Source organism: Grus americana, chromosome 16 (assembly GCF_028858705.1).
Source record: "Grus americana isolate bGruAme1 chromosome 16, bGruAme1.mat, whole genome shotgun sequence".
Lineage (NCBI taxonomy): Eukaryota > Metazoa > Chordata > Aves > Gruiformes > Gruidae > Grus > Grus americana.
The window spans coordinates 10,649,829-10,663,365 of NC_072867.1; the positions used below are offsets into that span (position 1 = coordinate 10,649,829).

Below are 13,537 nucleotides of genomic sequence, written 5' to 3' on the forward strand. Positions count from 1 at the left end.
TAGCAGTAAATCTCCAGGTCTAATAGACTTCAGTTAATGAATATTGATTAAGATAGTGCTAGAGAAGGCTGATGTCAGTCGAAGTGACATCCTGTAACCCCTCTTGGTCTCATTCATTTTTCAGAACCATGTAGTGGGAAACACAGTGGTCATGGCTGCACTGCAGCTTTCACCTTCCCAGGGCTGGGAAACCGCTTTAATGTTAACAGCAGCTGGTCAGAGGGGCAGGCATTTCCTCCTGCGTTATTTTGAGCCCTCGGGAGCCTGTGGGTCTGGCCCTCTTGGGGCTAAGGCAGGATTTATCAACTCAGTGTCCAGCTCCTGTACGCCAAGAGGAGCACAGTGCAATTTGGAGGAGCAGAGGTGGACTCCCAGGTGCTTGGGAGGACAGGCAGGGGATGGCTGTCAGGCAGCTCCTAATACCACTTGAGATAGCTGACCGTATGGTGTGAAGCGAGAGGTATTTTACACGCACAAGCCTAATTTCTTGGAGGACCGCTGCCAGCCCACAACCAAGCGTACTCACGTCCCGCTGCGCTGCACGAGGACAGGCACTGACTCTGCCCCAGAGCGGAGATCCCTCTACATGGGGCGAGCCTGCCCCAGGCCTCTGGCTGGCATTTGCACTTTCTATTTACAGATGTAAATCTATGCTTGCCTCTATCCCCCAATGATCATCTTAAAAGTAAGAATCTAAGCTGATTAACACAAACACCATGGTCACCTGGACCTTTGACTCACAAGACAAGTCTCATCATGCTCTTGACGAGCAGCTCTATCTTTTACCTTCAGGCTGGGATGACTTTGAATGGCCTTTAAATGAATGAAAGCTCAGGAAAATAAACCAACGGCAGTCCATTGCAACAGAGACCTTATCACTATCCTCTGGTGAGGGAATGAGGCAGTGACGGGTGGGGAGGCGGGGGGACTATGTCAATGTTTTCATAAAACTATCTTTTATGCTCTCTGAAATAACCCAACAACAACAACAAACCCAGAACAGCCCTCTTCCCCCTCCCCACATCTGATAAACATCAAATAATAACAGGAGTGACTTATGCGCTCTCTGCCCGGTACTTCAATCTGGCCTTCCAGTTAATACACACTATGATTAAAGCATCTATAATCTGCAGTCTGTGGAGACCTGTAGAGCAGCAGCAGCAGCGGGTGTGCAGCCTGATAAGGGTTGTTCACTCGGTGCAGATGAAACTTAATATTTATAACTGCTGATTCTTTTTCCTGATGCCTCCCATTGAGGGGAGGGGGGTGAAAGTTTAAAGATAAAAGCTTGATGAAAGACCAGGTGGAAAGTTTTTTTTTTCCCAAGGACAGGCAGGGGCTTAAATCTATCTCCACCTAAGAGGTGGTTTAAGAACGCTGCTTAGGCAAGCACAGCATCAGAGATGGGGGATGAAGTCTCTGGAAGACCTTCAAGGCTTGTCTAAGGAGCACCCAGGCTTTAAGCTATAAACTCCTCTGAGCTGTCTGCGGTTTGTCTGGGGCTGTGCCTGGGACCGCTGGGCATCACAACAAAATAATTAAGTCACACCAGGTCAGCTGCACACACTTTAAGTAGAGCACTAACGGCATTTCCAGCTCAGCACTGAAATACACCAAGAGATCCGAAAATGCACTGTGTTATCCTAACTCTCCGTCTCAACGTCAGTAGGAGCCGCAACGGTTAGCACACAGGGCACTGGGAATGCACTTGAAAAAATAAATTGCACCTTTACTCCAATCAAGTCACCACTAATTGCAGTACAGTGCTTGAGATCCACGGCTGGTGAGACATTGAAGATGCTGGTGCCTTCAGTCTTCCTCCTGGGAAAAAGCAAACCCCTCCACTTCCAGTAGCATCCCTCCCCCAAGTGCATTGATAACGTTTTAGTCTGTGGGCGTCTGGCCCCAGAGATACAAGGCTCTGCCCACAAGGCAGAAGCTGCTACTTTCCACTACTCCCAGCAACTCAACCTGCTCCAGTATAGGCTCCCCTTGTCTGGTGCCAGGAGAACCCAGGACAGACACACACACAGCGGGCACAGCCCTTTGGATGCCACGTTGACAGGAAGACTGCTTACCCTCTCTCCAGATAGAGGAGCCCAACCAAACTCCCTCATTTTCAACACCACAAGACCTGGACCTGACGCATGCCCAAATGGTTTAATATCTGTGCACTAAAAAAAGAATCCTAACACTCCTGCAGTGTCCATATTATGAAAGATATGAATGACATTGCCCATCAGTAATTTCAGACAGTTATAACTGGGCCAACCTGAGTAAAACAAAAAGATGCAGAGAAAGGTATTCAATATAAATATTTGTTCATTTCAATATTCAATAGATTCATTCGTTTCATCTGAGAGATGATACACTTACATACTTCTTTCAAAGGTAGCTATGTGGTCTTCATTACTACAGCATCAGAGCACTTCAAAATATTTACCAAGCACATACACACAACACACAGATGATATAGGGAAATACGTTTTAGAGCTGAAATACAAGGCTTGAATGAACCTGAGCTGAGGTCTCTCAAGTTCCAAGTTATCATCTCAGCCATTCTGCCTTCCTACCACAGATACCAGAAGTCAAAGCAAAAACGAAAAGTAGGCTGGCCAGGGAGGAAACGGGATTACTTTTTCACCAGAGAACAAAGAGTGAGACTTGACTTTTAAGTAAAAAATTTGAATCCTGAAAAACACCCCACCTGAATTCAAAAGCATCAGGAAAAAAAAAGGTAGAGCTCTATACTCTGAGGACATGTCCATTGTTTGGAAAGCATGAAGAAAATTGGATGAAGAAAACATAACACTGTGTCTCCAAGACAGCTGCAGTTTTCCTTGACTTAAACAGACTTGTCTGCCAGAAATTAGAATTCTTGGCCTCCGCTTTCTTGACTGTATTTTTCTCCTCCACAAAATATGATTGCAAAGTATGCACGCAGAGTTAAAAAGTCTAATGAGAAAATAAGCTGTTGAAAATGATTATGAAAGAAGAGTCCTGAGTGAGTTTATCTGTGTTCTTAATAAGGAGTTGATCTCAAAACCTGTTGATCTCTTAAAAGTTTTTTTTTGGGGGGGAGGGGGGAATGGGATGGACAGGGGGGACAAAAACAAACAAACAAAACCTACCAGACAGAATTTCTGCATGACTTCTGGAACTATATGGAAAAACTGAATTAACAAAACCATCTAGTATCAGTGGACTAGTTAAAACTTGATCAGCACCTGGATACACACCGGCCAGAGCTCCTACAACGCTTGCAGGCTGCAAGCAAAGCTACATTAAGCTGCTTATCATTCTGAAGCAAAAATCAAGGATTAGACATGCCTCCCACTGCACATCAGTTGGCCTCCCTAGCTACGGCAGTCACCAGGATTATGCTCATTTCCAAAGCCCATGAGCATTTTGATTTAAGCAACCTGTACATGAGATGGATGTACATGAAGGAACATCAGCAAGACTTCACAGATGGAATTACTGCGCATCATCTATGAGCTGTTTTTGACAAACCTGAGTTTTCAATGCCTCAAACACGAGAGTGTTAAGACGAGTACTTACAAGCTAAACATCCCTCTGAAGATGTAAGTTCAAAAGTATATATAAAAATATAATTAGAATATCATCATGTGTTTACAGCTATGTATTGAAGTCACTTCTACAAACAGGTTATCAGCTCTAGTATGAAAGTAACGCATCTGAAAAATAAGAACAGTAGTCAGAGACCGCACTCCCCATCGGTCCCATTGAATGGCAGCAAGATGGTTTGTCAATGCAGTCGCCAATCACAGCCAGCACCAGGAGATTTGGAGAAAAGGGCTGGAAACCAGCAATGACCAAGTCCAGAAAAATTTGCTCTGATGGAAAATCCCTCCCAAATATCAGGCAGCAACATGCGAGTGTAAGAAACAAGAAGCAACAAAGGAAAGTCCATCCATGGGTAGTGGCAAAGGTCACTGAAGAAGGCCGCGCTCTTCTCAAGCAGTCCAGCTCTCATTACATGGAGATACTTCAAAGGCAGAATTGCTGAGCACAATGCGTGAGCTTTGTGCACGTCCCTATGATCAGTCAGTTGTGCATATGTGTTTATAAGAGATCACGTCAATCTAAAGTGAAGTGCTCTGCAAAAACATCATTTTTCTTCCCAAACAAACCTCGTACTTGCTCAAACTCCAAGGGCACATCAACTGCCTTTTTCTTTACTTCTTTATCAAAAAGCTACAAAGAAAAAAATAGAAGATATTGTCAAAGCTTAGTACAAGCTCTTCACCCTGGCTGATACCACTGCTCATGCTAACCTCTTAAAAGATCCAGCAATAAACCTTTTATATAAAAGCCATCGCTGTCACCACTGCTGCCTCATGCTCCATTATTTAACAGACATTTTTCCGTTTTCCCTGGCTCTGCATAACCGAGAGTCAGTCTAGCTCCCTCCCCAGCAGCAAGGATGATGAACAGGACACAGCTATTGTGCCCAGGAAACAGTCTCCTTTCCTCTGGTTCCAATCATTCCCAAAAGCACAGCAACGCTACCTCATACGCTGAGAGCTCCAGGAGCCCTGATATGTCATCCTCCATTTCAGACAGCGACTGGTTCAGGACAGCAGCTGCCTTGGCCACATCTGGGTGATAATGGTTTTGTAGAGACTGCAAAAGCAAGACAAATAAGAGACGGTCTAATAAGTACAGGGTAACCCACATCCATCTGGATTCCCACACAGGTATCTGCCCCTTTCTTGGTCAGATCTTCACTGAACATCAAATTCTGGCAGAGGCAGTTTGCTGTACTGCGCTCCTACAGAGCTTCAAGAAATCCTGATTTCAGCCATCTTTCAAACACACCAAAGGTCCCTCTCACTTGGTTCACATCCAGCTGAGGCCAGACGGACTCCTCCACAGGCCATGCCAACAACGCATGACCCCATTCTGCGACCTCCCGCAGCCCTGATGCTGCATCCCAGCTCCTGCTCTCCGGGCTTCCTGCTCCCGCACAACATTCTTGTTGCTGCTTCAGCCCCTTACACAAGACTCTTGTAGCATTTAAATGGAAAGTGATAATCCTGGCATTAAGGTTTTAGAACCACCAGGAGTAATTTAACCAATTTCAACCTTCATACACTGTTCTACAAACGATCCAGGTGAAAGGTGAGTGTTACAATCTTCTCTAGCATTTTTAAACCCATTTCTACAGGATGACCTAGCTGTACCCAATTCGTTTCCATCAGTGCTTGGCAAGTTCCTCTCTCCCTCCCAAGGCAAATAAAAAGCCTCATACATTTGCAGCTATTTAGTCCGTTTCAGCTGTTAACTGCACACTTTTCAGCTGCACAGTCAGATGTGTGCCCACAAGTCACCTACTAATTAGCATGTACGATTTCTCCAGTGTGTGGAATCCTTTGCCTCTTATGCTAGGATAGAAAAGGATGCAGAATAAATGATCTGCCAGAAACACATCTCATTTGCAAGACGTCTGTCAGCAAGTTCTTGTAAGCAGGACCGCCCACTGCCAACGTGTGTCAAGGAAACGGCAAGGGTGGAAGAAGCCCGTACCAGATGCAGATGTTCCTTTTTAGCTGACGTACCTGAATCTCCCAGAGTGAGCTCTCCAAAGCCCTGCTTTCAGATGGCTCCTCCTCCTCCATAATATATGGATCTTCTGACATACCTAAGGAAACAGAGATACAGAGTTAATACCTTCTGCATGATGCACATAACCCCAAAGGGAACACACAGACCCAGAGCAGTGCTGCCGCCAGAGTTGCTCCTTCCCAAGACATTTAGGTCCAGGAACAAGCTGACACATCCCAGCACAACCCAGGAGTTGCTGTTTGCAGCGCTACAGAATCATATTAAAGAGCACAGGAAGCAGGGCACAAAGAACCGCAACAGTCTGACGCAAAGGGCATCTCGGGCAACTCTGAATGGTCACTACTGATGTTCAACACTTATCAGTTACATCAGAGAGATGAAGTAAAAACTCAGGAGACTGCTGAGGCCCCTGTGGGGTCACCTACAGACTGAAATGGAAGAGGTCTCTGGTTTCTGCATTAATTTTCTTCTCATTTCTTGAGGTGGACAAGTTCCATGTGTCGTACAGGTCCCCCCAGCCCTTTAGCGCTTGTAAGTAGCCTGGGTCAGCATGCAGGCTCAAAGCAGCCTTCTCCCAGGGAATCACAGAGGCAGAGTAGCCAACTGTAAGGCCTAAGGTCAGAGAGGAGCAACACAGATGGGTCTTCAGCCAGAGAACTCGCAGGAGCAGCTTACTGGCCTACTCAAGGGACAGAGGGATCCTCCCAAACCTCAGAACTGGGGCTGGGATTTCCCCTCCTCCTCCACAGGAATCCTGCTATTTATGATGTCTAAAGGCATAACACAAAACTCCCCTGCCCACCTTCCCTCTTACCTTCTGGCCCATTAGGTCTGTGTACTAGCACTTTGCACGCCGGGTGCCTCCGAAAGAGATTGCAGATGAAGGGAATGACCATGAGTAGAGCCTCGGGAGGAGCAGTGAGGGCCAGCCGGGAGAGGCGCTTTATAAACGCTGCCACCAGGTACGCTGGCAGGTGACTGTTAAAGGAGACAGAAGAAACCAGCACGTAAAGGTCCTAGAAGCGAGCCAGCAGCCTCACCAATCCAAACAGCATGTCAGGTTAAAGATCAGTGGGGCTCTTCAGATTTTTTTGGGCTACGGAGTAAAGAGAAGCTGTAAGAATCCTGGTTTCAAGCAGTAATATAGGGTCTTGTGCACTCCCTGGAACAAATCTGGGGGCATTTCCATTCAATGCATGAATAATCTCAACTCACTTTCTGATTCAATCCAGCTGCATGGCACCATTCCAGGCACTTGCCATACCCATGCACAGCTCTTGTACATGGTCATTCACGTGACAGTCTTTATTCAGTCATGTTATGAACTTCTGAGTGCTTGGCCAGGCAACTTTAATTATGTTCTTCTAATGTCATTTTGTGGGTTTAATTAATACATGGGCCATGATGTTAAATTTACATAATACTTCCAGGACTACAGCAAGCAGCGCAGCTGTTAATGGGAACATAAAACTGCTGTAATGTAAGTGTGCAGGACAGTTCTTTTTTTATGGTAAAAACACAAATTTCTAACAGCAACCAGCTCATCTAGGCACTTTCTTCAGGTCAGAAGAGCCGGGGTGAACAATGACAATTTTCAGCCACTCAGCCTTCAGACCTAGGGCTCGCTACACCCTAGGGCTCAGCAAAGCCACCCCACAGGACACCAACTGTCAGACCTTGTTACTCTCTCCGAAGTACACTATGAATACAAGGGGTTGATATTAAGTGCCTAGTGCTGAACTGTAAAGTGTTACTCTTGGTTTATTCTATAACATATGATGGCAACTATACGACCAGCTGCTTATCTAGTTTCTTCCCTGTGTACAATGAATTGACAGCATCAAGACAGACTGTCAAACACTTATGTTTGACAATGTTATGTGTCTGCAAAAGGTCATCAATTTATCAACAGCTTTATGATCTATAAAAAGCCTGCAAATGTTACTTTTCCATATTCATACAGACAGACAGAAAAATCATCACTTTCAGCCAAAGTGGAATACAGATCAAGATACATCCATAATCATTTGCAGATCAAACTCAGATAACTAACTGCATTTTTACTTTCTGAAACTAGATGGCTGTGTGGCAAATCTTCAGAAATAGCACATGAAAAATTACACAACACTACAGTAATACTCTTGGATTCAGTTTTCTCAGTAAAAATGAACCTAATCCCGTAGGCACACTGAATACATTATAACCAGACATGTGGGGGACTCTTCAAGAACAGTCTATGGCCAACTGAAAAGCAGGAAGAAAATATGTTCACATACATAATAAAGATGCTACTTACGATGAAGACAAAAACAGATCAGCCAAATGGAAAAAGCGGGCTCGGTACTTCACATGATATATAGAAGGGTCTAAAAGACTGTACAGCTTTTTATAAAAGTCAGGATATTCCCTGTTAAAAAAAGGAAAAAAGACAACATCCATTAGTGTTGTACAGTGGGACTACACTGTGTCTAAATGTTTCTGTGCTTTCATTATAGACTACCCCAAGCCACTGTTGTGACACTGTTTAGCTTGCTTAGGCTTCTCTCCACAGCCACCACTTGAAAACAAGCTGTAAGGTGAATTTATGGCTCTTGCAGTGCCCAGCCATTTTCAGGATGCGAAGTCCATTGACAGCAAATGGTACAGGATCCAGTGAAAGGCACACCAAAGACTATGGCTTCGCTATGTAATCAGATCAATGGAAATCGATTTTCAAGTGCTGAGCAACCACAGTCTAAAGAAGAGGATATTTAGGCTCAGCTGAAAAAAAGGTCAGACTATCAACAGAGCTCAGCATTCAAGTGGCTGAACCTCTTGTGCAGAGTGTGGCTTTCTCATGGGGGAATTTTAAAGCCTGAAGATGTGTAGAATCCATTTCACTTCCTTTCTATAAAGATATAAATGCAAAAATCCATGTTCCTTTAAACAAGATGCTCTTTTCACTTACAGATTATGCTGATGAATCAGAATAAATAATCCATTTAAGGCTAGAAGACTGATTGCTCCTCCTGTAAGAAAGCAGGCGGGTATCAACACAGTGAGAAAATAAATAGCAGCTTCAACTTATTTCTATCATAAAACCTTCCCACAAGGAACACAAAACTAAGAGTACCTGAAATTAGAGCCAGCAGGACGGCTGTACGGTAACACAATTTCATCTAAAACTATCCAAAGGCTCATACGTTACTTACAAAGACTAAGCTGTAGTTTAGAAGAACAGGCTCTGAAGGATTGAGACACATAAACATGCTGCTCTATCCCCCAAGAAAGCCACACTGGGGAGGCAAAGGTCTCCTCAGAAAGGACATTTCTGTAGGAATCTGTGCATCCTGTGTCCAGACGCAGGCCAGGTATCAGCATTGCTGGCTGAACTCTATATTTAAAAGAAATCACTCCAGTGTTCTACTCTTCCCAAAGCCTTAAATATGATCTTCCTAACGTACAAGGAGCAACAACACTGACAAACACAGGTAAAACCACCTCACTTCAGGGACGATGGAGTTCACACTAGCTCCTTAGCTTCATCCCAGCCAAAAGTACATCTATTTCACCACCCAGGCTGTGGTGCTGCATCCAGCAGCCCTTCCAAGTCCATACGTACCATGCTGCAGAGCCTCACAAAGGACAAAAAGCCTGTTTTCACTCACCTATGCCATAGGCCACTGTCAAGAAGTCTATCATGAGAGTGGGCTCATTCATGTAAGGCAGGATGGAGTCATGCAGAATGACAAGAACTTTTTTGTAAAGGCCAGTGGGTAGCTGTGAAGGACAAAAAAATACAGTGAAAGACATTACAGGGAGAACTCAAAGAGCAATAGCAACGCATGGCTCAAAAAGGCAACGCACGGCTTAAAAAGGCAACGCACAAGCAAAAGGGAATGTGCGAGGACAATACAGAATGGCTTGCAGCAACAGTTCCCAAATGGAAGAGTTCACAAGTGACACCTGACAATTAAGTTCATTCAAAGAAGCAGGTGCTCACAACTAAAAGTGTCATCACAGCTCACAGGGGAAGTCACCAGCAGAAAGGTTTGGGAACCTTCAACTTGCAAACAGAGGTTGCTATGCTGCAGATCATTCCTTGCAGGCAGACTTGTTTAAGGCAGGAAAAAAAAAGGCTGAGAGTAAGGAGAAGCAGCAGACCGTACATGAGGTCATGTTTCTTGGTAGGAGAACAATCCAGCAGAAACGGTGACTGGGCTGTTCTCATCTGAAAATGAAAGCATAGTGGGGTCCTACCAGGAGCAATATGCAAAGACAGCCACTGCCTCCAACAATTAACAACTGGAAAGCAATGCAGATCAGTGGCAGAAGTAACACTCACCTTGTGCTTCAAAAAACTGAGCCACATTTTTTCAAACGCCTGCTTGTGTGCCTTAAAACAGAATTGCAACAGTGAGTTAAACACATTGGTGTAGATAAAGCTCTATTTTAAGTAGATAAAGTTTCAACTCTGAAGTGCCAAATGAACAGTTACCTGCAGCTTCGACACTTTCAATTCCTCCCAGTTATCTAAGAAGAAAGGGAAAACAGATGTTGAACTTGAAATGGATGTTTAAAAAATTAAGATGACCCTTTTATTGTTAGTCCTTTTGATACCCTAAAAATTTGGGCTGAAGTCCTTGTCTTGACACAAGGCCATGACAGACCTCACTGTAGACTGAGGAATGTGGATTTCGTAACACTGTTTAAAATTACCATGATCACAGAAGCAGACATTTTTCATTAGCAAACAATAATAGAGTCTTTACACAATAAAAATCTTAAACCCGATTTTCCTTTTCATACACAGTTCATCACGTGGAGAGCTTACTAACCTTGCTTCACCATAAATTTGACCATGTCACTCTCTTTGTTCGGCATGTTAATGGGCGAAATGAGGGAAAATACGTTCTGCTGGTAAAATGGTAGTGGCCTCTGAGAAAAAAAGCATACAATCAAACATGAAGTAAGTTCCACAACAGATGGGAAGGTGCTGGACTTCAATATTGTCCTATTTCCCAAGCACTGAATATATTCAGGAAAGAAAAAGGAAAGGAAAAATGCTGATGGCTGAACTACACAGTGGTATCTTTTCTATTGCTGCCTTGTCCTGGAGCATTACTTGTTTGCCCAACGCAAAACCTATCTCTGAACTAATTCTGATTTAACAAAACTGGTGGATCCAATTCAAGAAAACAGACTCTTCTTCTGCACCACAGAGAGAACAGATGTAAAAGTTCTGTGCGTACCACCCCAGTTGAAAGACTTGGGCAAAACAGAAGCTAGAGCTCAGACCAGGTTTTGCAAGAACAACATACAACTGAAGACAGTCTTAGCGTAATTGGCAAACATTGTGAGCAAGAAAAAAGAGAAATAAAATTCAATGCCTTCAAGTGAGCACACATTTCTCTCGCTTCCAAAACCTTTCCATATACCGCTAGTCCCTCCCTTCATGCACAAGATACACGTTTCAGAGCAGTTTATCCAGACCTATCTCAACTGTAACAATTTGTTACCTCTTTTGTCTTCTGCATGACTTGTCCAATACTCTCAGTGACTGCCTTTATGACAAAGTACCGAATGTCATCATACTCCATGTACTCTTGAAAGCGAGAGATCAAGAGTGAAGCATCCTCGTTTAAGGGAAGTAAGCCATCAACAACTACCTAAACAAAAGGTTTGTAAAGGAAAGCAACAAGTCAGTCTCCTACAGTACTGGAGCAGATGGCGAGCTGTGATGGTGGAGGGCTCCTCCCTCTCTCTGAAAGGCAGCTAGCATGGCTGTGTGCTGCTTGCCCCAGAGCAACATTCGCAAACCATTTTGACAAGCCCCCCTCACCTCCAAGATGGGCGCCTTCTATCAGAGACAACGTCATTTAGAAATGACACAGTGGCTGAACCAGGGGCAGTACCTTCCCTCTCATCTCCCAGTCCTTGCAAGTGAGGCCAGGGACTACAAAAAAACACCCCAGAACTGGTGCCTCATAAACACTCGGGAATCCAGCTCAAACCTGTACAAAGCAGCTGCTCCCACACCCGCAGGCGTCACCTCACCAGGGACTGAAGCGCTAGGTCTCGGTGCTCTCTCTAGAACATCACCCTCCCTTACCACTGAAAACCTCCTAGCTTGAACTTGTAGTCCTGGAGAAGGCAAGCACGTGAGGTTGTGCGTGCCATCGGGTAACTGACAGGAGGAACTTGTCAGTTCTGCAGCTTACCTTAAGAAGTTCACGAGGAAAAGTTAAACTCCCCTTCCACTCTACTTTGATCAATGGATGTTGTGCCTCCAACTCAACAAACTTCATGAGAGTGCAGAGGGACAATTCCTTTTAAGAAAAAAACAACAAACACAAAAACCCCCACCTCAACAAAGACACCAGGGGTCAGACCCAAAGGAGGCAACTTCTACAGGGGGAAGAACAAACCAAGATGTTCTTCACCGAGAAAGCTGTGTGGCTGCTAGCGGCAGGCTAGTGAGCAGAGGTGAGCCAGGGCACCAGCAAAGTCTTACAGCACTGCCTGCTCTCCCACACCAAAATATTAGAGCGATAATTGCTTCTGCATTGCAAGGGAGCCCTACATGAACTCATGTCTCAGCACCAGGCTCAGGACCTACCTTGACCTGGAAGGCATCGTGGCCCATCAGCTCCGCCAAGCAATCCACGCAGTCATTGTAGCGGTGCCTCATCCACATCTTGTATTTGTCCTCAGCGCTGTAGTTATCTGAAGGGTGAAACACAGAGAAGTCTTGAAGGCTCAGGCCGGCCGGGACGAGCCCCGGGGAGACGCGACCCCGGCTCAGGGCCCTGCCTCCCCCCGCACGCCGCCGCAGGAGCCCCCCGGCTCCCCACTCACCGGCGAGAGAGGCCTCTTCGGCGGGCAGCTGGCCCACGAACAGCTCCCTCCGCTCCAGCAGCGCCCCGAAGAGCCGGCTGCAGGTCCTGACGGCGCAGAGGATGTCCTCCTTTTCCTCCTGGCCCTGGGGAAGAGCGTGTCTCTGAGGAAAGGGCGGCCCGGCGCGGCCCCGCGGCCCTCAGCCCTGCCCCACAGGCCGCCCGGCCTCGGCCCCCTCCTGCCCCGCGCCCCGGCCCGGCCCGCACCGCCAGCAGCTCCAGGATCTCGAAGACGCGGTTGGCATTGCGGCGGCTCCCCAGCACGGCTTCCAGGCAGGAGGCGAGCGCGGCGGCCCGCGCCATGCTGCCGGCGGAAGGGCGTGCGGCGGGAGGAGGAGCCGCGGCCGCTCCGCCCGCAGGCGGGGCCGGGACTCACCGCCCACAGCCCGGTCCCGGAGCCCGGCCCGAAAACAGCAGCTTTGAGGAAAAACTGCCCGAGTTCCCCCTCCGTGGGGCGGCGAGCCCCGCCACAGGCGGCTGCCGGCAGCGCCCTCCCCCGCGCGTTACAGAAGCCAGGGCAAGGCGGTGTTATAAAAATGTACACTTTATTACACCTTCAGGTAGGATACATCACTATTCCTTACAATCCTACTGGATCAAGTACAAATGCTTATGTTCATCAGTTATTTACAGGTTGACTTTCTAACACGCTCCTGGGAGAAAGACACATCAAAAGGAAAAAAAAAGAAAAGAAAAAAAAAGGTGATTTTTATCTTCATTAACTGACCTAAACAAGAAACAATTGCCTCTTTAGACACCAAATCAGACCAGCACAATGATGCAGTCAACAGCTTTCCCACTGTTGGAAGCGTCTCCCCCCCGCCCCCCCCCCCCGACTTTCATGCACATAATAAGAGCTAAACATTTAAAAGTAAAACTGGGGCTAAGCAATATTTTTGGATGAGCAACACTACGCTGTACACAGTGTCAGTTATCCGTTACCGTTGCATTTGCTTTGCATTTTCAACTATTCCGCTGCCAACACCACCAGCTTCGCGGCTAGTAATGAAGTTCAGGTAATGGCACAAAACAGTGGCTCAGCAGGGTGCAGGGAATACTACTGCATGCACAAA

At 46.1% G+C, this 13,537-nt stretch overlaps 1 protein-coding gene across 2 annotated transcripts; it reads right to left on the reverse strand.

Moving 5' to 3' along the window:
- Positions 1 to 2,304: 2,304 nt before the first annotated feature.
- NOC4L (nucleolar complex associated 4 homolog) lies at positions 2,305 to 12,803 on the reverse strand. 2 transcript variants are annotated; one of them, XM_054844745.1, is made up of 15 exons: positions 12,672 to 12,803; positions 12,427 to 12,550; positions 12,188 to 12,294; positions 11,790 to 11,897; positions 11,088 to 11,237; positions 10,407 to 10,506; positions 10,067 to 10,101; positions 9,914 to 9,964; positions 9,237 to 9,348; positions 8,537 to 8,597; positions 7,886 to 7,996; positions 6,404 to 6,567; positions 5,583 to 5,665; positions 4,534 to 4,647; positions 2,305 to 4,218 (listed from the first exon to the last, which is right to left on the reverse strand). In XM_054844745.1, the coding sequence occupies exons 1-15, from the start codon at positions 12,765 to 12,767 to the stop codon at positions 4,102 to 4,104; spliced, it is 1,533 nt and encodes a 510-aa protein (XP_054700720.1). In that variant the 5' UTR covers positions 12,768 to 12,803; the 3' UTR covers positions 2,305 to 4,101. The 2 variants fall into 2 exon arrangements, with proteins under 2 accessions (XP_054700720.1, XP_054700721.1); XM_054844746.1 differs by having other exon boundaries at positions 12,427 to 12,541; positions 12,672 to 12,775.
- Positions 12,804 to 13,537: the final 734 nt, after the last annotated feature.